The sequence below is a fragment of the Dryobates pubescens genome, chromosome 9 (assembly GCF_014839835.1).
Source record: "Dryobates pubescens isolate bDryPub1 chromosome 9, bDryPub1.pri, whole genome shotgun sequence".
Classification (NCBI taxonomy): Eukaryota; Metazoa; Chordata; class Aves; order Piciformes; family Picidae; genus Dryobates; species Dryobates pubescens.
Window position 1 is genome coordinate 34,880,513 of NC_071620.1, and position 25,026 is coordinate 34,905,538.

The 25,026-nt window shown below is 41.6% G+C and overlaps 1 protein-coding gene and 1 long non-coding RNA gene across 3 annotated transcripts in view; one reads left to right on the plus strand and one right to left on the minus strand.

Annotated features, from left to right (window-relative positions):
- Nucleotides 1-25,026, minus strand: part of LOC128897440 (uncharacterized) — a 93,746-nt gene that overhangs the window by 66,245 nt on the left and 2,475 nt on the right. The window contains exon 2 of the long non-coding RNA XR_008462386.1: nucleotides 23,366-23,424. This is a non-coding gene — a long non-coding RNA (uncharacterized LOC128897440). The remainder of the gene's footprint in view (nucleotides 1-23,365; nucleotides 23,425-25,026) is intronic.
- The window catches only part of CAP2 (cyclase associated actin cytoskeleton regulatory protein 2), a 307,559-nt gene that overhangs the window by 59,067 nt on the left and 223,466 nt on the right, over nucleotides 1-25,026 (plus strand). Inside the window, exons 8-13 of one of the 2 annotated variants that reach the window (XR_008462385.1) lie at nucleotides 9,914-10,100; nucleotides 10,944-11,119; nucleotides 12,809-12,932; nucleotides 13,147-13,229; nucleotides 16,698-16,838; nucleotides 18,341-19,509. Coding sequence is in view for 1 of the 2 variants with exons in the window: in XM_009898088.2 (XP_009896390.1) it covers nucleotides 9,914-10,100; nucleotides 10,944-11,119; nucleotides 12,809-12,932; nucleotides 13,147-13,229; nucleotides 16,698-16,838; nucleotides 18,341-18,424 (795 nt within the window). In the remaining variant the exon portion in view is untranslated. Of the gene's footprint in view, nucleotides 1-9,913; nucleotides 10,101-10,943; nucleotides 11,120-12,808; nucleotides 12,933-13,146; nucleotides 13,230-16,697; nucleotides 16,839-18,340; nucleotides 19,921-25,026 lie in introns of those variants that run through there. The other variant, XM_009898088.2, reaches the window with a different exon arrangement.

Here is a 25,026-nt window from a genome sequence, read left to right on the forward strand (position 1 = left end):
ATGTGCCTCTGGGAGAACATTACTTGCTGACAATTACATTAGCATACAGTTCTCAAATTATTTAGAAGACCTTGTCTGCATAAAATCCTTCAGGTTGTCTAATGTAGAAGATGTAAACACCATTTTAAATCCTGAACAGGTGATAATTGGCAGAAGTGTATTAAAAGAGGCTTCAAAGTTTGCAGACTCAAAGATAACTAATCTGCCGAGACCCAGTAACAAGAGGCTGGCCTGGTTTCTGCTGGTTTGTGTTTAAACTCACACAGATCACAGGCCCTGTTAAGTCAGCTGTTTCATTTAGTAAATTGCAGATCTCAGGGCAGCAGAACCCCTTTCAGACAGGTGGCTCAAATGGGGTAGGTAATAGAACTGTTGTGCTAAGCTGCTTTTACACAAAAAAACCCCCCACCTTAACAAGAGCTCTGTGCCCCTGAGTCATAGTCCAACTGTTCCCAATGGTTGATATATGATATTCTGAGCTCCATGATTCTTGTCTTTGGCTGTGCATATATGGAAAGAACAATACAGAATGCTGTCATTATTTTAGGTGTGAAACTGGGATTATTATAAAGGAGGAAAGTGAGAAAACAGGGAAACTCTTTTGGTTTTTTTTCCTGAGATACTTTTTTTTTTTCCCCTTTTAATGAGAAGAATGTTGTCCCCATTAGGATTCCTGTTTATCTGCTGCCATGAAAATGAAGTTCTTTTCATTAAATTAAGGGAGTGATTTTATGCCTCTGTCTAACTTACCTCTTACCTCGGCCACAGATACTTAGAATCATAGAACTGTAGAATAGTTTGGGTTGGAACAGACCTCCAAAGGTTATATAGTCCAACTCCCCTGCAGTGAGCATGGATATCCTCCACTAGATCAGGTTGCCCAGAGTCTTGTCGAGCCTGACCTTGAATAGCTCCAGGCACAGGGCCTCAACTACCTCCCTGGGCAACTTCTTCCAGTGTTCCACCACCCTCATGGTCCAGAACTTGTTCCTACATGCATCTGCATCTACTCTTCTCTAATTTCAACTCATTGTCCCTTGTCCTACAGTAAACAGTCACTCTCCAGCCTTCTTGTAGGCTGTGTTTGGGTACTGGAAGGCCACTATTAGGTCTCCCTGGAGACCTCTCTTCTCCAGGGTGAACAACCCCAGCTCCATCAGCCTGTCTTCATAGAAGAGGTGTACAGCCCCCTGATCATTTTCATGGCCCTCCTCTGGTCCTTTAACTGAGGTGACAAATTAAATAGGTACTACACATTATACACATGCCTGTATAATTTACATGCATTGCATAGATGTTTGTCATCTGTTCTGAGTAAAAATTACCACTGCAGCTACAAGAAATGTGTGTTCATTCATGTGCTCCACAGCAGGTTCCCACCACAAAAACTTTGCTCCCCCACTGTTTCCATGATGCATTTTGTCAGCCTAAAGCTGGATAAACACAGAACAGGACAAGTGTTTGTACAGGGGCTGGCACATAAGCCACTCATATCCCCAGAGATACAAGCCTCTGACTAGGGCTCCTTGCTGCTACAAATACAGTAATAGTGTCACGGAAGGCTAACCCAGGGAACTGTTCAGCAAGAACAGCTCAGGAAATAGTAACATCTGTGATAAGACATAAAAAGAAATTCTGACTGTCTCTCAGTGATTGGGTTTACATCTAAAGACATGTCAAGCTACATATGACCACCAGAAGTTACTGACACTATGGCACCCAGAGCACTTGTCTTAGGTACCAACAGCACTTTATTTCTCTAACAAGATTGGCTGTTGCCCTCTGCTCCAGGGGAAGCCTCTAGGAGAAATGTGCTGTAACGAGGCCCAGCTTCTCAGAGGCAAATGGCTACACTTGTCTCTACTGTAATTTCGAGGGAATTAAATGAGATTCAACATAGATTAATTTTAACCAGCCAGCTGCCTCAGCATGGACAGTCATTTCTTTCTTCCAGTGAGCCAGCTAGGTAGCCAGCAAAGAGAACAAGTACTTCACCCTTCGGTCAGTCATACAAGATAAAGGTAGAACCATGACATACTTTGAGGTTGCACTGTGTGGCAGTTTGGGCTGGGTGCCTCCTGCAGCTGCCATACAGGGTGCACCTCTGGTGCCCTGGGTGTCCAGCCCAGTGGGTGGACATAGGAAATAGCATATTTCATACCCATAATATCCTGCTCCCTATAAATCTACCTGCAAGGTTTCACACTTGCTTTTTCTTCCCTTGCCGCCCCCGTGGGAGATGCTCCCTGTCTGGTAATGGAGGGGGAGTTATCTCGAGGCCTCTTGGGCCTGGCTAGGCCTAATGCCAGGAGGAGAGAGGAGTGCTGGGAGGCTTCTGGGGATGCTTTGGGATCTCCTTTGTCACTGTGCTTGTAGTTTCTCTGTAAAACACACACTGATTTTCCATTTAAACTTTCCATCACTTCTGCAATCCATTTGTCCAAGTCTCATTTTTCTGCCCTGGTAGGGGGCAAGGGAGGATCTGCCTCAACCTGGGACACACTGCAATCCTGCAAACCCTTGCACAGTGATAATATGCGTTTATCAGGCCTGGCTCTATGAGCAGCTTCAGACACTATCAGCAGAGGAAGCTACTGAGCCACAGTCAGTGGGAGGCCCTTGGTCTCTCTGCAGATGGCTCTGGGCTACCTAGCAAGGGGCAAACTTGAACTGGTTCCTGTCACCTTATTCAGAGCATGGTTTAATTGGAGGCTGAAGACAATTTTTTTCCCTGGGAGGAAGTTTACAGAGTGTTCCATCACCTACAGAGCTGTTACTACCTGGCTGCAGGTTCTATATCTCCTATTCTTGATAGGACCTTCTTCAGAAAATTGTGTTTGCCCCCATTTCAGAAAGCTCCAGGAGCAAGACTAAAAGCACCTCAAGTTCACTGTGATACAAAGCTAGAGCAGGGTAAAAGTTGATGGCTTCATTGCATGTTCATTTTCACAAAGCACGGCCAAAGCTACCTGTCCCTCCAATAATTCTTACAAAGGATGTATTTGCAAATGGTGGAAAAGTGACCACTCCAAGATGTTAATGGGAGCACTCAGCTATCAGCATAAATTGATGTGATGTCTATAGACACCACGGCACTGAGAACAGCAGCTGTTACCAAGGCAAACAGCTGAAATAAAAGAGGAAGAAAGGCAGCTTGCAAATAACCACTTCTGCTAGTCTAAATAGCTCTCAGTACTCTTTGTGTAAAGATACGTTGTTGTTAACATCTGCTTCAAGTTATTCTGAAGAGTTGTTTGCAAATAGCAAAGCTGGTAAACACCTGCTGCTTTAGGATAGATGAACTTTTGTGGGAATATAACATGCTATTTTATTCCCAGCAGCTCTCACAAACACCACCCTATACAGAAGAGAAATGAATGGACTTTGTGAAGGGCACTTTGGCTGAAATTGGATAGGACTATCCACAAGTATGGCCACATATCAGAACAGTTTAAGGATTTGGTTCAGAAATATTCTAGAGCCTGAGGATCTAAATGGTCTTAGAAGAGTGACTAAGGAAAGCAAACCAATTGCCAGTGACTTAGGTTGGTAACTTAGGAGTTATTAATACGATTAGATATTAATAGATCTTAAAACTAAGCAATAAAGAAAGCTCCTGGAACCACTTCACTAGGCTGACTTGAAAACTGCCCATTGTGTAAGCATGTTGGACTGCAGCACAGGTCCCACTTTCCTGGCATGCAGGCAACACAAGAAGTGCAACATGTTTTCTGCATTGCCAGTTCACTTTTGTGTTTTTTGTTCCCTCATTAGAATTTCCCTGAGCCACTCTTCCCACAAAGAATTTCACCTCACTTGAATTTATTTCAGTCAAGTAAATCAAAATGGCAAAGAACAGATAAAAGCCAGAATGAGGCTGAAACACTCTTTACCACAAGTCTTTGTGTGCTTCCTCTGGGAGACTGGTCTCTCTTTTCCATGCTGTTGTACTTCAGTGGGAAGTTATACTACTGGATGTGTCCATGCTGTAAGATGAGAGAGCTATAGGGGAGCAGTTTGTCCTTCCCTGTACTTTAGCAACTTTTTTTTTCTTTGATTTGTCCTTCAATTTTGTCTGGCCTTATCTGTGATTGAATTCTTTTGCAGTTTTCAGAATGGCTATAGATAGAATCATAGAATAGAATCATAGAATAGACTCAAAGAATCATTAAGGTTGGAAAATACCTCTGAGATCATCAAGTCAAATTGTCCACCCAACACCACCATGCTCACTAAACCATGTCTCACAGTCCCATATCCACATGTTTTTTGAACAGCTCCAGGGATGGTGACTCCACCACCTCCCTGGGAAGCCTGTTCCAATGCCTGAAGACTCTCTCAGTACAGAAATTTTTCCTAATATTCAATCTAAACCTCCTGTGGTGTAACTTGAGGCCATTGAGGTGTTCAGACATAACTGAAAGTATCATGATGCAACTTCTGTTAGCGTGTGTAGCTGTAGCTTGGGTCATAAACTAGGCAAGAATTTGTCATGCAGGGGAAAAGTTAAAAACAAAGGTTCAGTCCTAATTTCTCTGACTGCACAAAATTAAGAGGAAAAGTGGGTTGGGTGACTGAATTCCAGGTGTCTTCTGAGACCTTGTGACAGTATCTGTGTTCTTAATTGGACCTAACTCATAAACTTTTCAGCTCAGTAGAGGTAGCCACAGACTTTGGTGGAGGGACCAAGCTTGTAAAGAGAAGAGCAGGCAGATAGGCAGCATGAATGCAAGGGATTAAATATGTTTTCCTACTCTTGAAACCCACTCAAAGGACTAGAATGTCTTCACTCTTTGGGTCAAGGATTGATATTTTTGAGTAAACTTGTCTTTTTATCAGTACTGCTGTAGAAGGGAAAGACATTCCTAGTTTTCCAGATTTTTTTCTACCTTTGCTAGATCTTGAAAAGTAAATAAGATATTCTGCAGTCATACAAAATCATGTCCAAACTTGAGTGAGATGTTTGAAATCCTTTCTTTTTGTCTGTACTTTCACAAGATAGCTCTTTCAGGGTTCTGGGAGAGAGATCATCCACACCCACAGACAAATCCCTCTGAGTTTTGCTTCTACCTTGGTCACACAGACAGTCCCATACTTTTGTTGTGTCCTGGTTTTGCTGGGATAGAATCATAGAACCAGTTTTCTACTTGTGTTTCTGAGAAGATTGCAGCACCCAGTTTCAGGAGAACAAAGTTGATAAGGCACTGTTTTTACTGGTGGCCAGACATTGTATGCAGCTCTTCATAGTGAGCAAGCTCTTTAACAGTTTTGAGTGAGGCAGGTGATAAAGCCAGAAGAAGCGGAAGCCAGGGCAGCTGACCCAAACTGGCCAACAAAAGTATTCCATACCATAGAAGTCATGCTTACCATAAATTAGAAAGTGTACTGGGAATGGTCTCTTCTCCTGATGGCTACCATCCCTGGAGGGGTTTGTTCCAGAAGCCAACTCTCTTGTTAGCTGTGACCACTGTGATTTGACTGGAGCTGTGGTGCTCACAGCACTAAACATCCCAGCATTCACTGCTGGGAGTGTGCAGCTTGTGATCACTACATAGGCTGAGTATAACTTTGTGTACTTTCTATTAGTTTCCATTTCAACCCATGGGTTTCCTTTCCTTTTCCCAATTCTCCTTCCCAGAGATGGACAGTCATTGAGGGACAGAACTGTCTAAATGAAGACAGGTTGCCATTTGGGGATATGCCTTCAATGCCCCACTCAGCAGCATCATTTCAGCCTGCAGGCTCCTGTGATGGCCTTCACTTTGGCACTTTAAGCAAAGAGAACTGGCAGAGTGACCCACCACTCTGTTGTATGCAGCATATCCAGATAACTTTGATATCTTTATTTCTCCAATGCATCTTTGCAGCCTTTACAGAACTTAATTGGTGTTAATTCCTAATGAACATTTGAGTGAGTCCCACACACACAAGTTTCTGGAAAACCACAGAACTATATTTGTGCAGTTAGCAGTAATAAGGAATGTTTGGGAAATCAGATGTCACCCTGGAATTTGGAAAATCAGATTTTTATCTCAGACTACAAGTTATTAACCACTAGCACTGCTGCTACTAATCTCCTCTCATAAAGCATGCATATAATTCAGATCTGCACATTTACACTGCACTGTGAACAGTGAGTGCCATTTCTGGCTGAGTATTTTTAAAAGCCCTGCAAATGCAATGTTCATAATTCTAGATAACCAGGACACAGTGGATTCAGTTGCCATGGTTGCAGGCAACAGATATGGAAGATCTCTGTTGTACCTCAGGCAGCAACAACTGATTGTGCCACTAAATCCATTTACATTCTTCTTTTTTTATTATTATTACAATAACTGACAGTTGTGCTGAGTTTGCTGCAGGTAACATCAGTGGCATCAGCAGAAGCAGGAAGACAATCACTGTAAATTCAAGGCCCAGTAAAGTTGTCCCCAGCCTAAAACAACAGCCTGTAACTACTAAGTATGTAAGCAGAAATGCTCCGAGTGAAATGTATCCACACAACAATGAAATGTCTCTAAAAGGAGAGCACATCACTTCCAGTATATCAGGACAAGAAACAGTAACCAATTCCAAAAGTGGACCTTTCTCATTTGTTTGCATCTGATCAAAAAGATTTAATAGCATAGAAGAGAGCTCATTACCTTAAGAGATCTTGGATCCTTTCAGAAATAAACTGTAGCACTACCTCAGTTTTATTGCTCATCCAAGTATCAGGGATTCAACTTTTCTTTTGTTCAATGCAGTTTTAATGTCACAGATGTGACAAAAGAATCTTGCTGTGCATTGGTCACTAACATATCACAGGCACAAGTACAGGTTAGGAGCTGCCCTGCTGGAAAGCAGCTCCACAGAGGAAGACCTTGGAGTCCTAGTGGACAGCAAGTTCTCTGTGGGACAACAATGTGCCCTTGTAGTCAAGAGAACCAATGGTATCCTGGGGTGCATCGAGAGAAGTCTGTCCACAAGGTCTCGGCAGGTTCTTCTCCTCCTCTACTCTGCTGTGGTGAGACCACACCTAGAATACTGTGTCCAGTTTTGGGCTCCCCAGTTCAAGAGAGACACAGACCTGCTGGAGAGAATCCAACAGAGAGCCACGAGGATGATTTGGGGACTTGAGCATCTCCCCTATGAAGAGAGAATGAGAGACCTGGGGCTGTTCAATCTTGAGAAGACTGAGAGGGGATGTCATCAATGTCTAGAAATATCTGAGGGGTGGGTGTCAAGTGGAGGGGGCCAAGCTCTTTTCAGTGGTGCACAGTGATAAGACAAGAAACAACAGGTTCAAAATTGAACATAGAAGATTTCACCTCAACATGAGGAGAGACTTCTTTACAGTGAGGGTGGTGGAGCACTGGAGCAGGCTGCCCAGAGAGGTTGTAGAGTCTTCTCTGGAGAGTTTTTAAATCCACCTGGATGCATTCCTGTGCAGACTACCCTGGGTGACCCTGCTTTGGCAAGGCAGTTGGACCTGATGATCTCTGGAGGTCCCTTCCAACCTCTAATATACTGTGATACTGTCATACTGTGATCAGTTTGGGATTACAGGCCAGAAATTTGCTTCTTAAGAAATAGCTAGAGTTTTCATTCATGTGAGATGCATGAACCAGACGGACACTTGGCTGTTTCAGTTTAGTAGCAAGCAGAAAGGAGTGGCATCGTAAATGGTTAAAGATACCCTCTGAGTCCAGTTAAGCAATATCTGTTTCCAGTATTGATTACCAGGGATACACTTTTAACAACCTGCATCTCTTAACAAAGATAGACAGCTAGAGGAGCTGTGACTCTAAATCCCTGTCTCTTTCCCATTAATAAATATGTACTGGTGTGATGCACAATGTCTGTAAAGCTGGCTAAATTCATCAGAACCAACCCAATTTTTCCACAACTGTGCTTCTAAAACTATCTCTGCTCTGCTGTAGAGAGGTGGGATCAGAGTGACACTCAGTGGCAAGACAGAAAAAGTGATTCTCAGATTCTGTCTGAGAATTCTATCTGCTCTGTTGAGACCTCACCTTAATTACTGTGTCCAGCTCTGGAGTGCTCAGCACAAGGACAGAGTAGGCCACAAAAATGATCTGAGGACTGGAGCCCTCTCCTACAAGAACAGGCTGAGAGAGTTGTGCTTCTTCAGCCTGGGGAAGAGAAGTCTGTGGAGAGATCTTATTGCAGCCTTTCAGTACTTAAGAGGGCCTAGAAGAAAGATGGGCACAGACTTTTTAGCAGGGCCTGTTGTGACGGAACAAGGGATGATGGTTTTAAACTAAAAGAAGGAGGATTTAGACTAAATAAAATAAAGTGGGTTTTTTACACTGAGGGCAGTGAAACACTGGCACAAGTTGCCTGGAGAGGTGATAGAAGCTCCATCTCTGGAAATACTGTGGCAGTTTAGGCTGGGTGCCTCCTGTTGCTGCCACACAAGATATACCTCTGGTGTCCTGAGTGTCCAGGCCAGTGGATGGACACAGGAAAAAGCGTATTTCATACCCATAATATCCTGCACCCTATAAATCTATCGGCAAAGCCATTCACTTCCTCTTTCTTCCCTCTCTACTCCTGTGAGAGATGCTCCCTATCAGGTAACGGTGGGGGAGGATCTCAAGGCCTCTTAGGCCTGGCTAGGCCTAATGCCAGGAGGAGAAGGGGGAGGGGCAGTCTCAGACCTGGCCAGTCTTGAGACCAGCCTAGCAGTGAGGGGAAGAAAGAGCCCTGGGGGTTTTGGGTATACCCTCAGGTGGGGAAAGGGGAAGTGTTGGGAGGCTTTGGGGTACGCTTTGGGGATTCTGTATGCTTTGGGACCTCTTTTGTCACTATGCTTGTAGCTTTCTGTAAAACACTAATTGCTTTTCCATTTAAGCTTTCCATCACTTCTGCAATCCATTTATGTGAATGTCATTCTTTTGCCCCTTTTGGTGGCAAGAGAGGATCTGCCTGGCCTCAAACCAGGACAAACACCTAAGGCCAGGGCTGGCTGGGGCTCTGAGCAACCTGGTGTAATTGAAGATGTCCCTACTCACTGCAGGGGGCATGGACTAGATGACCTTTAAAGGTCCCTTCCAATCTGATGCATTCTGTGATTCTCATCTAACATCTGTTGGTACGATGCTTAAAATTTTTCTCAGCTCACAGTTAGTATTTTCTTGCTGCTTACTAATATTCTATGTAGGCATTATAATTCAGACCAAAACATGTACTTTTGATCATGTAAACTGAAAGTAAGATTGGACTATTTACTTTACCAAAGTTCTCCTCACTCATAAGTCACTTGCTGTCATATGCAATCAGGGGGAAAAAAGAAAGAGAGAAATTTAACTAAAACCTCAAATGCTGGATTTCAGAGATAAGAGACTAGAATCACCACAGGTTTACATTTTGCTGTATTCAAATCTTTGCTGATGAGTGGAAGAGTCTGAAGAGCAGCATTTTACATTTTGCATATAATTTAGCATGTTGCTTATGTATAACTGACAGGTCATGAACTCCCAATTCTTTGTGTTAGATCAAACCATTTTCTTGATGTTTCTGAATGCACACCAACCTATGCCTAACTGAATTTGATATTTGATGAAAAGGAGACATTATCTCTTTTATGTAAGTAGATGATGGAATAAATTAAGGAATCTTTACTATTAAAGATCTTTAACATCAGTCTTGACAGGCACTTGAAAGAAGTATTTTAGATGGAGTAGTTCTGCAGTAAGTTAGTGCTGTGGACTGCCAGTATTTCCAGCCTTGCCTGCTTTGATGTAGGGAGTCATAGTACTATATTTGATTGTGATGCCAAACATTCTTCTGAGTCTGCAGCTACCTAGACTCAAACTCCCACCATTCAAGGATGTTAATAAGTAAGTTATCATAATACAATGTTCCTTCAAACACTGTATGTGAACTGATTTCCATCTCTCCCAAACAGGGTCCTGTTGCTTCGCCCATGTCTATGCGATCTGTTCTAACAAGTGGGTCATGCCTGTCTCCACCGCCACCGCCGCCACCACCTGGACCTCCCCCCATCTTTGATACAGAAACCGTAAAGGATGAAGGAACTGCATCTCGCTCAGCCCTGTTTGCACAGCTTAATCAGGGAGAGGCAATTACCAAAGGTCAGGAAAAGAGAAAGCAAATGTTGGTCCATGAGTCAAACTACATCACGAGCTGCGCTATGTATTCACCCAAACTCCACTGCAGTAGCATTTAAGCAGGTCAGATCCTTCTGAGGCCTGCACTGATGGATGAGACTGCATACCAAAACCTCCATTAGAAGCAACAGCACCAAAATATGTTCAGCATACTTGAAATTCACACCATTTATTTAGAGACATCCTTTTATGTTTAAAGCATCCAAACAGGACATCTTCAATCCTCAGTGGCTGGTGAAGCTCTAAGTTGCAATTGAAATAAAAATTTATCCCCCCAACACACATTCAGTGTGTCAACCTGTGTCAAAATGTGTTATATGTCAGGTGGAAAGGTATGGCTTACAGCTCAGTGTGGAGCACAGTAATAAAGCTTTTTGTGTTAATACTTGGCATTTGCAATTAAAGTGGGTGTTTATGAGTTGAAATATATACAATTGATAGACCTGCCTTTAATGCTGCAGGGATAAGTCAAATATTATCACAAATTAGAAAAATAATCTAGTTTTTATGGATGGAAAAATGTGATATAACAAGCTCTCAGAGCTCACTACAGACAAAGAGGGACTGGAAGACATTGTGGCATTTCCTGTTGAAGATACCAAGGCAGTTTATCCACAGTAAAAGACGTTTTACATGAACTGCTAAAGCTGTGTCAGCAGTTACGCTTTCAGCCATTGGCCAGGCTGAGCATGAGGAAATAAAAAAATAAATTTATATAATAATTTAGCACAAATGAACCTTTTCTGCTTAAATATGAACACCATTAGGACTGGAAATCAGACTCTCATAAAAACTCTCTTTTTTTAGGGCTTCGACATGTCTCCGATGACCAGAAGACTCACAAGAATCCCAGCCTACGTGCCCAAGGTCCAGCTGTTCGTTCTCCCACAAAAAGCCAAACTCCGAGTCCCACCTCTCCTAAGAATTCCCCACAGCAGAGCCATGCCCCTGTCTTGGAGCTAGAGGGAAAGAAGTGGAGAGTGGTGAGTTCCAGTCACACCTCTGAATAGGCTGAGTCTTGTGTTGGTCTGCCTTGACACAGTTTAGTTTTGTTACTGTTCTGTAGCATCTGAAATGAATGCATTTAGCTCTGAGAATCGTGCACTAACTCACATGAACCAGAGACTGTCAGAAGCAACATATAAATTTCTCACAAAATCAGTCCCCCAGAAATGAGTCCAGTAGAGAACTCCAGTTAAAATCCCTTCCTGCAGGCCGTTGTGCAACTGAGCTAACAGTGTTATCACAGAATGCTCTCTCCAGCTTTGTTAACCAGCAGAATGACACATTTATTTTTCATCCGCCATTCCCTGCAAGCATTTCTTCCATGCTTAAGAGTAGAGAAGTGGTTTCCTTTTGCTCAGTCTACAGATAGAAAAGATATGTTTGCTTAAAGTTAATTTCTGAGGGTGTACACCAAAGACTATACAAGTAAAAATTCATGTGACTGTTGGTTAAAAGAGGGAGGAAACAATGTGCACTTTAGTCATGCAGAAGGGTTGTTAGTGTGGAGTTGAGTTTGCACAAGGTGCAGTCACATTTTGCCTGTGTTATATATTGCCTTAAGGTTATAGTACCTGGAACTTTCCTTGTGGAGCTCTGGTCTTCCCTGGTCAACCACAGAGTGTAAATGTTATTTTACACTTCATAATGAAAAGAAATTTCTTCACGTATTAATCCTTATTGTATATGGTAATGCCTGCACCTATTCTTAACACACTTTATAGACCATTATTGAGCACTTGTGGCCAACAACACCAACAGCATCCTGGCCCGTATCAGAACAGTGTGACCAGCAGGACAAGGGAAACGATTGTGCCCCTGTATTCAGCGCTGGTGAGGCCACACCTTGAGTACTGTGCTCAGTTTTGGGGCCGTCACTGTAAGACAGATACTGAGGTGCTGGAGAGGATCCAGAGTAGGGCAATGAAGTTGGTGAAGGGTCTGAAGAACAGGTCTTATGAGGAGTAGCTGAGGGAACTGGAGTTATTTAGCCAGGAGAAAAGGACCCTCAGGGGAGAACTTGCTCTCTACAACTACCTGAAAGGAGGTTGGAATGAGGTGGGTATCAGTGTCATCTCCCTAGCAACAAGTGATAGGATGAGAAGGAATGGCCTCAGGTTGCACCAGGGGAGCTTTAGGTTGGATATTAAAAGAAACTTCTTCACTGAAAGGGTTCTCAAACATTGGAAAAGACTCCCCAGGGAGGTGGTTGAATCCCCGTCCCTGGAGTTGTTCCAAGAATGCATAGATGTGGTGCTAAGGGACCGGAGTTGGAAGAGTTACGTAACAATTGAACTCAGTGATCTTAAAGGTCTTTTCCAACCCAAACAATTTGGGGGAGCAAAAGGGTTCTTCATAGTACTGGTCTAAACTGGACGGGAGTTAACAGTTTTGTGAGGGTATTTTTAACTTGAAAGCATAATATCTCTGCCACAAAATTATCACAGTTTTGTCAAGGTCTGTGCTAAATTCTTTGGTTCTGCAGCTCTAAAATATACAAGTGTCATCTGAGAGTGAATGAGATAAAATACTGATCACCAGGCAGATTAGATTTTTAAGCCCCAGGAAGGATATAGCTCTGTTGTAACTGAAGATGCAATGACTCGAGGATAAGTTGTACTAAACTCTCTCTGACTGTTAGCTGTTAAATAAACTTTCTTTTCAAATAGGAATATCAAGAGGATAAGAATGACCTGGTCATTAACAACACTGAACTCAAGCAAGTGGCCTACATTTTTAAGTGTAACAAATCTACACTTCAGATAAAAGGAAAAATCAATTCCATTACTATTGGTGAGTGGATAGCTCAGCTGGACTTTAAATGCCAATCCTAAAAACTTATTTGAGTAATAATGCAGCTGAATCATTGCATTCCCTGTAATGGACTGATGATGTGAGTGAAGTCACTCAGCTGTGCAGTGCAAGACTGGGAATTTCTGTAGTTAATGTAGCAGGTCTGCATATATCTGCTTTTGTCCTTTCTCATTTATCATTGCTTCTGTTTTAGACAACTGTAAAAAGTTTGGCCTTGTGTTTGACAACGTCGTGGGAATTGTGGAAGTGATCAATTCCAGGGATATTCAGATTCAGGTAAATATGACAGAATTCAGGCAAACAAAGACTGAAAGAAGAAAATCAGGGAAAATAAAAGCTCAGCATGTAGCTACAAGAGATTTTAAAAACTCACAGGAGCACAATAGAAATAAGAGATTGGTCCACTGAATTCTACTGATGTGTTTAGAAGATGCCTATGAAAACTATTGACCATCTAATAAACAAACCTTGCTTAGTCCAGTCCCTTCTGGTTCCAGTGAAGCTGAGAGACGTGTACCCTCTAAAAACTGTTACTTCTAGCCCTGATTTTCTTCTGTCATGCTAAAAACATCTTAGTACTTGGAAGTTCAGTGATTCTTACGGGATAAATTCTGGCATTTAGCTAATTGATTTATAAGCCCAGAAGAGGGTATTCTTATTTCCCTTTTCTCTCAATGGAAACATTCTAACAGACTGTCAAAGGACAACTAAATGACACAAAGGGAAAGTAGATGCTAACAAACCTTACATGAATAAGTAGTCACTTGTCCATAAACGGGCTGTGAGCCTTTACTGGTTTTGTCTTTGATAACCAGTAAACAAAGCTTCATCAGAGATCATCTTCCTTCTTACTCCCATGAAAAGAAAATACACATATTTTAAATCCATACATTGCCCTCTCTATCTGGGAATTTTGCCCTGTTCAAAACAGTCTACCTGACATTTGCAGCACTTCATTCCTCCCATTCCAAAGAGGTCCAACTATACATGCTCTGATACTGGGTTGTGTCCAACAGACATGACCTAGTCTGAGGGATGGACATTAGGATGCACTATTTAAAGTGAAAAAGAAATTAATGTTAATTAAACTCTATTGAACTGCCACTCTGCAAAGTGAGCTCTTTAGTTTTTAAGGTTGTACCTGCTGTATGACATTAAATGTAGACAGTCCTGCTCCAAGCTTCAGAGTTCCCCTCCCTGGAGGTGTTCAAGGCCAAGATGGATGAGGCCTTGAGCAATCTGGTCTAGCAAAGGGTGTCCCCGCCAATGCCAGGGGGGTAGGAACGAGATGATCTTCAAGGTCCCTTCCAACCCGAATTATTCTATGAATCTATGAAATACTGGTCACAGCCACCACAGGGAATGGTAGCAAGATGATGTTTTATATTCTGAGCCTCATGCAAGTGATGGACACTGCTGCTAGCTGTGCATCATCTTCTGAACTGTCACAGGCAGTTTTATTCATCATCACTTCATGTCATCTTATGGTAAGGGCAGTTACAGATCCCAGGCACTTATTTGCTTTTTAAAATATCAGATTATTTTTATCGTTAGCTCTGGAACTATTCATGAAAGCTGAACAGTTCCCCTCTAATGAAGAGCAAAACCACAGCTTGCTAATACTCACGTAAGGGGCAATATCTTTTCTAAGAATTAAAATTCTTTTGATTAAGCAGGCTCTATGAATATTGCATAAGGCTTTTGTGCCATGCAACAGAGCAGTTCCACTTCAGACAACAGAGTCTGGCTATATGCTGCTCAAATCAGGCAGCTTCTGCAGGGTTTGAGTGTGCCAAGTGCTGAGCACCTCAATTTTCTCAGTGCTTTGAAGACCTGAGCTTATAATTTCCAAATACATGATATGTTAATGCAACAAATTCATCCTACAGATTTTGCTATGAATAGCTGCTTCAGTGCCATACTGCCTGGCTCTCTTTTCTCTCAGTGGTACATTTTTCTTTGCCAGATGTTTGCAGAATTCATTAAGCATACCCTCCTTTTGTTCTTTATTTCACATGAGAATCCATCAAAGAAAAGAAAGTTTAAGATGCAGTGAGATCAGACTTCAGGACCAAGCTGGGATGCAAGAGAACAGACCACCTGTTCTTTGCTTTCTCATTCAAGGAACTGAAACTGAAAATAGATTCTTCATTTGAATTAGGGGAGACATGACTTCATTGCAGGTTGTAGTGAAGTGGGGGTTGTTGTGTTGGTCTGCAAATCACATGATGACAGGAAATACCCTCAAGTTGAGTCAGGGGAGGTTTAGACTGGACACCTGGAAAAGATTTCTCCACTGAAATCATTGTCAAGCCCTAGAACAGAATGCTCAGGGAAGCAGTTGAATCACCATCCCTGAAATTATTTAAAAGATGTGTGAAAATGGTGCTGAGGGACATGTTTCAGCAGTAGATTTCATAGTGTTGTGTTAATGGCTGGACATGATGATCCTGAAGATCTTTTCCAGCCCAAACAGTTCTGTGGTTCTATGGTTAACAAGTACGTAGCTATCACATGCTGTTACTTCTTTATGGCTTGGAAGAACCTCTGCCTTTCTGATGCACTGTCCACAGTATATATTGCTGTCCCTGCTAGAGAAGGCAGCAGGAGAAGGAGGAATTTTGCTGACAACCAGCTAGTTAGCCATGAAGAAATCTTTTCATTTGTAGAACTGTAAACAAGATAAGGTTTCCCTTTCTCCCCTCAAGTAAATATTGTGCTTGTTTTTAAAGTGACATAAGAAATAACTTTAGAGGCTTAATTAAATTATCTCAGTATTTTTGTAGAACAGAACCTTGCCTGAGTGGGATAAAAACATTTTCTATTCTCTACTGTAAAACCAGAAAGAGCTTCAGAAGGCACTTTCACTTGTTGAGTACCATTGCATGCTGGGATCTTGCATTTGTCCTTACTGGGCTAAGGTTGACATATTTGATTTCTTAATCAGTTCTCACTGATGAACAATGTGAACATTGCCTAAAGGTCAGCATAGAAGCATCACTGGAATTAGAGAGAACCAGGGAAGCACTTTCATCAAACTGTGGGACAGAGAAAAGAATCAAGAAATAAAAACTTGTAGGTTAAGAAAAGAACAGTTTCATAACTAAAATGAAATTAAATATTGTAATAACAACAATTAATGATAAAATAATAGTAATGAAAAGGAAAATAACAGAGATAAAAATAAAACCCAAGAAAAGACAAGTGATGTACGATGCAGTTGCTCACCACTTGCTGACTGATACCTGAGCATCAATCTTTCCCTCTCCCCCCGACAGTGAACTGCGGTATTCTATGGTATGGAATATCCCTTCGGCTAGTTGGGTCAGCTGCCCTGGCCATGCTCCCTCCCAGCTTCTTCTGCTCTTGCACACTAGCAAAACATGGGGAGCTGGAAAGGATTCCTTAGCAACAACTAAAAACATCAGTATATTATCAGCATTCTTCTCATACTAGTTGCCAATCCGAATCCAAAACACAGCACTATTCTGGCTGTTAAGTAGGAAAATTAGCTCTACCCAGCTGAAACTAGGACAATATTTTAAGTTTTCTGTTGTGTGTAGATGTTTGTTACCACTGCCAAGAATTTTCACAAACAAATCAAATATAAGTATTATGCGGGCAGCTGACACACAGAATCGGATGCTGGCAGCCAAAATTAGACCTGGTCGGAAATGAGGATCTTATTAACAGTATCTTTGTGTGCACTTTAGGATTTGATAGTAAGCAGATTTTATTTTGCAGGTGATGGGGAAAGTGCCAACCATTTCTATTAACAAAACAGAAGGCTGCCACATCTACCTCAGTGAGGAATCACTAGATTGTGAGATTGTGAGTGCCAAGTCATCCGAGATGAACATCCTCATCCCCCAAGACGGCGATTATGTGAGTGTGATATTTTTAAAGCTTTCTTACCCCTTCCACACTGGTCTTGGTAGCTAATAACTCTTAAACTGCTAGGAAAGAAAATAACAAGCCACACATATTACACCTCCAAATAATGATACAAACCAACTGAAGAGCTATGTACCGACATTTCAGCTATCAGTGCAGGAAGAACTCCTTATTTGCTGGGTCACAAAGCAATTCCAAAGACCAGACATGACATGCTTTCTTTCCATTTTGAGAGATAATGGCTTCATCTCCTGTCCATTTCATTTTCTTTTTTTGATAGCTAAACATAATCTCTGGAAGAAATTAACTTCACACAAGAGCACTCAAGCCTGAGGATGGTGGTGCTGAAACAGATAAATACAACACTACTACAAATGAAATAAAACAGTACAACATACTTCTTTTTTCTAAAGCTGTTGAGACATGGGTAGTACCTGCAGTACTTTCTAGCATTTTCACCTTAAGTCCTTAAAAGCCACTTAAAGAGGTGCATTTTCCTGGCTCCTTTTCTGCCCTAATAAGATTTTCATCCTATGCCCACTGGCCTTTCTAGTACACTTCACACACTAGCAAGGGGTTATGCAGGCAAACCATACCCATAACAGTTTCCTGAATAGAGCAGTGCTGAAATTGTGCTGAATGGCCATAGACAGAACTGCAATTCCTCATTAATCTTTTGGGCTGAAATTGTGTCAGGTAGAGGGGTTTAGGCTTTGTGAAAGAAAATACTCAACAAGAGAATTCTGATTCTCTCCAAAGTGACTGCTGGATGCTCAGCTTCAGAGAACTAAAAAGGGAATGATTTTTCAGTGGGTGTACATTCACTCATTTCTTTATAAAATGGTCCTTTTGATCAGTCTTGCCTCAGATCACCATATCAGCTGAAATTACTAGCTATCAAAACATCTGTTTGGGGTCTGAATGAAAAAAAAACTTTCTCTTCACATTGCTTTTTGTTTAGTGAGAACAGAGAAAGACCTGACAACCCCTCCCCTCCTTTCACCAAATACATGGAGTGGAAGGATCCCCTACAAGGGATGCCAATTCCTTCAGTGTTTCACACTTAAAATGAAAGGATGTTTTTTATATTATTCTTCCCTATTATAACATTGCTTTTGACCTTAGAAGGAGACTCCTTGCTAAATTCCCACATTTAAATCCTTTCTACTGTCTTCCAACCCAGACACTGATGGAATCTAAAATAATTTCTGACATGAGGATTATTTACTTAGTTGCTCCAAATAATGGTGTGAGAGGAATTACTGCAAAGTATTACCATACCAAGGCTGTTTGAAACTAGGTAGCAATAAGGCTTTTTCCTGTGTGGCATTGTAAAATAACTTCCTAGAGTAATGAAGAAGGCTTCTCTCTAATCCTGTAATGTCTGAGCTATCAATGCTTTCTCAGTCATGTAGCACTAATAGTATGCCACTGGTCTTCATGAGATATCCACTGTTTATTTAACCATCATTGTTGCTTTTGTTTCTTACCAGAAAGAATTTCCGGTTCCTGAACAGTTCAAGACAGCGTGGGATGGATCTAAGTTGGTCACTGAACCTGCAGAGATTGTGGGTTAACTTCCTAATGCCATACAGCACTTGCTGACCATGACCAGACCGCAGCCAGCGCAAACAAGGCAGTAAAGAACTAGAAGTAGCCTTCAAAGCATTAGCTCTGCATGCTCAAAACAGTAACACATCTGGCACCCTTCTGTTAGGCATCCCAGTACTTTTCACCTTTCCACAGAGTTTGCCTTCACATACAATTTTAATTCTAAATGATTTCATGTGAATGTAATAGATTAAAAGCCCTCACCCTTCAGTCACCTCATTGCTTCGACATACTTCTGTATACATACTGCATGGCACACTTTGTCACCATCTCGCTTCAGTGCATTCTGGTTTACGTTTATGCTAATCAAAAACAGCACTAAGACTTTAAGATGTTTATTTTTATCTGTTAAGCAATTCCTGTATGATGCAGTTAAGAATGTACCCCTAAAGCACACAGAGTTCCTGGTAGTTCTGTGGAAGCCTCAATGGGGTTTGGTTTAAACGAGCAAAAAAGGACAACTTTCAGCAATACATTTTGGTAAGGGAAGATGAAAAATATCTAATATTTTAATAAAACACTTTTCTAATATGTATATTTAGAAAATCCCTGTGTTTTCCATGAGGTAAGATTTTTATCATGGTTCATAACCTTGCTGCTGCCCTCTCCTTTCTTGAAAATTACTAATCCTTTCTAAGCTAAAGCCTCATCTAAGCTAAAACCTTGCAGCAAAGCTCTTGGGTTTTCTGTTCCTTGGATTTCTCTCTTTTTTTTCTTTTTTTTGTGAGACAATCTCTCATTCTTCACAATTTCACATTGTACTTTGCATCCTGTTCAGAAAACTGAGGGAGGCATATGGCAGACTCCAGCCAGTTTCTGTACTAATAACAACCCTTGAAAATAATTCTATTGTAGCTCATAGCCATTACAAATAACTTCCCCTTTCTTCCCCATATTTGTAGGACTTACTCAGTTTCAAGTATGTCCACAAAGCAAAGCCATAAATTTGTCATACTCATCCTGAGCCCAAATAAAGGGGTAATTTCCTGTCTAGCCCTTTGACTCTAATTTATAGTCCCTACTGTAGATGCTTTTTTAACACAGGTGGAGTGTTGTATAGATTTGTACTATTTCAGCACATAGTACAAATAAAGTTTTAAAGATTTAAGAAATCAGCTTCTGGTTTTGATCACATGTCATACTTTGTAACAGTGAAATCACAGTGAGATGCTTGCAGAGCTAGTTACAAGCTACATTTTGTGCCTAATTTACCTTGGAAGTACATTAATTCTTGAGGGTTTTTAAGTATATCTTTGCTTGTAAACCCTATACAATGCAATGAGTAGTGCTCATTCCGTAAGGTTTTGCTACTGATGGTTATTCTATGTGTATAATGTGTTTGCTTTAATACATACCATTTTTATCAACAATAAACTTCTTAAGAAATAAAAGGGAAATGTACTTGTTTAAATACAAACGTGTTCAGAGCTTGCTCTGTTACAGTGTTTGCTCTACATGCTTTCTCCATCTTAAATGCTGTTTTAAAAGCTTGTTGTAGTTGTTCCTCTTCCCATTTCATGCAACATTCTCACTTTTGCTGCTGTAATGCCCCTGGGAGGGGACAGCAGGTATTCTGCCTGCTAGCAGATACACTTAAGTTTCAAGCAAATAACTTTGGTGACAGCCAAAGAACTAACCTTTTCTCAATTCTCATTTCTAGATACACCTGTATCTTCCAGAGATTATGTCTAGGGAGGTGACCATAACCTGCTGCAAGTTTGCCTTCTGCTTTTAGCTTTTCCCATTATTTCCCTCGATGGCTTTGGATGTGTCCATCCTGTTCTAACAGGTGGTCCACTCCATATTTCACTTGGGTATGCTCTGAAAATGAGCATTGTGCACTTGTCACAACAAAAGGACTACTGAAGGGTTGTGGTTGTCTAGTCCCTAAATCATAATTTGTTCCATAAAATAATATCATCCTGAAGCACCTTGCCCTGAAATGCTGACTCCTGTTTTCATCCAGGGATCAAGTCTTTATGCAGCAACAGGAAGCCACTTAATCCTTTGGAGGCATAATACAAAACAACTACCAAGTGCTTAATAATAACCAGAAAGCAGCAATACAGCTCTGAATCACTACACAGGCAAATTCTTTTAGTTCCTCCTAGGGATTTAATCCCCCTTCAAAACCAAACTGTGTGATGGCTGGTCTGATTCTTCATTTAGTGCTCAAAAACACTCATGTTCCTGAAATAAGACCCAAGTACTTTTTTTCTATTTTTTTTTTTTTTAACAGAACAAAGTCTTCTGCAGTAAGAGTATGTGCCTGACTGTCTGAACACACCCAGGAACTTTGTCAGAGGGCAGGGGAGTAAATGATAAGGGAAAAGGTTTTGCACAGACAGACCCAAGGCAACTGCTTCAGCTGGAGAAAAGGCTAACAAGTCCAAGTGTTACTGGACACCAGGAAAATAGGGGGGAGAGTATTTAATAATGCAGAGAGCTTTTATCCAGTACTCTTAAACTGCCACATGACACCAAAAAAAAAAAATCTATCACCAGCTTTTGTTAGTTCTGGTCCTCATAAAAAATAGCTCTCATACATTTGCAGTAGGTTGGACTGTTCCTTCCCTGCAACATGTCTTTGACTTCAAAAATACACTAACAAAACAAATCCAAGGTTCTGATTCTACCCTACCTGGATTTGTGTACAAATTCATGTTAAAACTCATTTTCTGAGAAATCAAGAGTATCTTGAGGTGGAAATGGTCCACAAGCTGCAGAATGATGATTTGATGAATCATCCCAACCATGATCAGTTGTGTCTACCAAGTGTACACCAGCAAACTTGACCTGTGTTTAATGGTTGACTCCAGCAAGGAATGAACTGCTAAATATAGAGATCACTAAGAGCCTATTAGTAATTTATTTTTACTGTGTGCTGTCACAATAAAAAATGCTCCTTGATGCTCAACATTGTGCCAAAATTGTGGCTGTGCCCTGAATCAGTGCAAATGGTGCATATATTGATATGCAACAAGTATGTGTGGTGCAATTAGCCAGGTCATATCTATAAACCTTCATAGGTCAAATATTCACTGGTACAGATACTGTGAGTCAGTGAGCAAAATCCATGGTAAAGAAAAGGAAATTTTTTGCTGAACATCCAAATGGCCTGTGAAAATCTTCAAGGAATCTCATATTCTCTTAAATAGAACATCTGTAAAAGTACTCATGAAATACTCTCTATAAGTACCTCATGAAGTTCAACAAGGGGAGGTGCAAAGTACTCCACCTGGGTAACAACCAGCCCATGCACCAGTATATGCTGGACACTGCCCACCTGGTGAGCTGCTTGGCAGAAAAGGACCTGGGAGTCATGGTGGACACCCAGTTGAACATGAGCCAGTGAAGTGCCCCTCTGGCAAAGGCAGCTAATGGTGTTCTGGGCTGCAAAAGGAGGAGCTTTACCAGCAGGTTGAGGCAGGTCATCCTTTCCCTCTACTTGGCACTGATGAGGAGTGCTGTGTCCAGTTCTGGGCTCCCCAGTAAAAGACAGACATGGAACCACTGGTGAAGGGACTGGACCATCTCTCCTTTGAGAAAAGGGTGTCAGAGCTGGGGCTGTTCAGCCTGGGGAAGAAATAGCTCAGGGGAGATCTGTAAATGTGTATAATTACCTGAAGGGAGAGTGCAAGGAGGACAGAGCCAGGCTGTCCTCAGTGGTGCCCAGTGACAAGACAGGAGGCAATAGGCACAAACTGGAACACAGGAGATTCCTTCTGAACAGCAGGAAACACTTTTTCACTGTGCCAGTGACTGAACACTGGCACAGGTTGCCTAGAATGGTGGCAGAGTCCCCCTCCTCAGTGATATTCAAAAGCCACATGGAAAATGGTCCTGGGTGACCCTTTTCAGGTGGCCCAGACTGAACAGTCGGTTGGACCAGATGAATTCCAGATGTCCCTACCAACCTCAACCCTTCTGTGCTTCCATGACACTTTGCTTAGTTATTTAGAATATTGGTTACTAAGAATTCAAGGCAATCAGAAATACTGAGGTAGTGACTCCATGTATCCAGCAGATGGCAGAACCCAGCTGACGCCTAGGCCCTGAGCGGCTTTGAGAGTCCAAAAGGCTGGACTACAGCATTTGCACAAGATCTGGACACTGTCGAAAGAACTGGGAAAGTCTACTCTCTGAAAGTCACTGTAAGAAGATTTCAGGATGACTTTGATTTTGAAATTAGCATCTAAGTAAAAGGAGAAAGTTTGATTGGCACAAAAGAAGAAGAAAAAAACAACTACTTGTTACCAATAATTAATTGGATTTTTTGGTTCTCTGACCACTGCTCAGTATATCTTCATTAAAAGAACGTGTAAGGAAAAAAAATCTGATTAAACTTAAGTAATATCAAACAGAGCTACAGGCAAAGGAGTAAGAAATTTTGAGCCTGCCTTTGAAAACCAGAAATCTATTCAATGTCCTAGGGAATTAGGCACTTGCTAAGGGTTCCCAGTGCCATAGGTGTTATCCAGACAAACCATTTCTGAGCCCTCACTGTATCTGGATCTGTATGAGATCCACCAATGTTTCTGTACTATATGCATATTCATAACCCCCTGCATCACACTTCTTATCCAAAGATCAAGCATTTGTCCATTTCAAATCCTTCAGGGACTCAATTCACCATGCATCCTTAGAGCACTCTCCTGATGTGCTCTCCAGCTGGGCTTCCTCTGAAACGTGGAAGCAGCTGTGTCCAGACAAATAGACGTGACAGGCCAGCAAGCAGAGCCATTATCAAGAGCATGCAAGACAGATTCAGCTCCCTGCCAAAGGTGATCTGGGCACCCTGCTGTGAAAACAATGCCCGGAAGTACCTGCTTCCCTCAGAAGGTGCCCATAAACAGGCCCCTGATATATAAAACAATCATTAGATAAAAATCATAAATAACACTTACCAAGGAACATTATGACTATGAGAAAACAAGGTCCTGCTTCCTCTTATGGTAGAAATAACCTGGAAAAAAAGAATTTTTCGGTGTCAATTTTTTATCAAACAGAAAAGCACTCCCTACCCCACCACCTAAAACCCAGTGGTGATCTTCTGGGCTTAACCTAAGTCTTTCTGCCTGCCAAATACCCCAAACTGATAACCACTGACCACCAAAGACTCTTCATCTCTGAACCCATAGTTCCAGTGCTGCTTCAGCAGAAGCACACTTGTTTTTTCCTCTCTGGGAACACTGAAGAACTTGATAGGGAATTGGGTAACTGGTAAGGCTTCAAAGTGCCACACTCCTGAGTAAAGCTATTTTTCCAGTTACTCTTCATTCAAACCAAGTCAAGGAAAAAGGAAAATAAAGGTGTTTACACACAACTTCCAAAACAGTTTGGGGAAAAGTTCTTTTTCCTCTGGCTCATTTGCTATGGCCTTTTTATCAACTGTGACTATGAAAATTCTGTTTTCTGTCTGTATTACACCTGAAGTTGTATGTAGAGAAACGAAATGTCTCTCTGTGGACCACGGTAGCTTTTAGAGCAAATCTCTCACAGAACCACAGAATACCAATGTGGTTGGGGTTGGAAGGGACCTCTGGAGAGGATCTGGTCCAACCCTCCCTGCTAAGGCAGAATCACCCACAGCAGGCTGCTCAGGATTGTGTCCAGGCGAGTTTTGAAAGTCTGCAGAGGAGACTCCAGGAGCCCTCTGGGCAGCCTGTTCCGGTGCACTGTCACTCTCAAAGACATTTTTCCTCATGTTTAGGTGGAACTTCCTGCGCTCCAGTTTGTGCCCATTGCCCCTTGCCCAAAATCCTCAGCTGGATGAGTCAGATGAGTTTCAGAGTGGAAGACTAAATTGACTTAATTTGGGAGACAGTTGTGGCATTTTCTAAACTGAAACACACAGTGTTTTACTTGATATTTATGCAAGTGCACATATTTGGGGTTTGGCTCAAATTTCATGTTCTGTACCTGGCTGCTTGCCCCAACAAGGGGTAAAGTTCTCATTCTTCAGAGACTCTGTATGTTTCAGGGATAAGAATCTTTTTAACCAAGATTTGCATTAATTTGATTCCGTACATGGATATACACACTTGACAGAAATGTTTAAATAGTATGACTATAAGTAGCCTACTGGGCACAACAATAATTAACCACTTTGGAATGACAAGAAGTTACTGTTGATTAATGTCCAACATCTTTCATCCAAGCACTCTTCAAAAGCGTGCCTATTATTAGAACACTTCAATAGGATCCAGATGTCATCTGCATCCCCCAAGCAAAAAGAAGAAATTGAACTTCAGTTTCTTCCACTCAGATGCACTCATTCCTTGGGTTTCAAGATTGCTTAAAATCCTGCCTTGAACACAAGACGCTACAATGCCTATCAAAAATTAGCAGATACATCTCTGTACCTCTGAACAACAGTTAGATTTGCAGCAGACCAGTGTTCTACTACTTCCTATTCCTATGCCTTTTCAGCATTGCCTACACTTAAAGAGCTTAAGATGGGATTCCAGATTTTCCTTAAACTTTAATTATTGCAATATCAGCTTTAAGGTGCTTTCCTCTGTCTTTTGATCTATTTCAAAACATTGCCTCATGCCTAAATCTCATT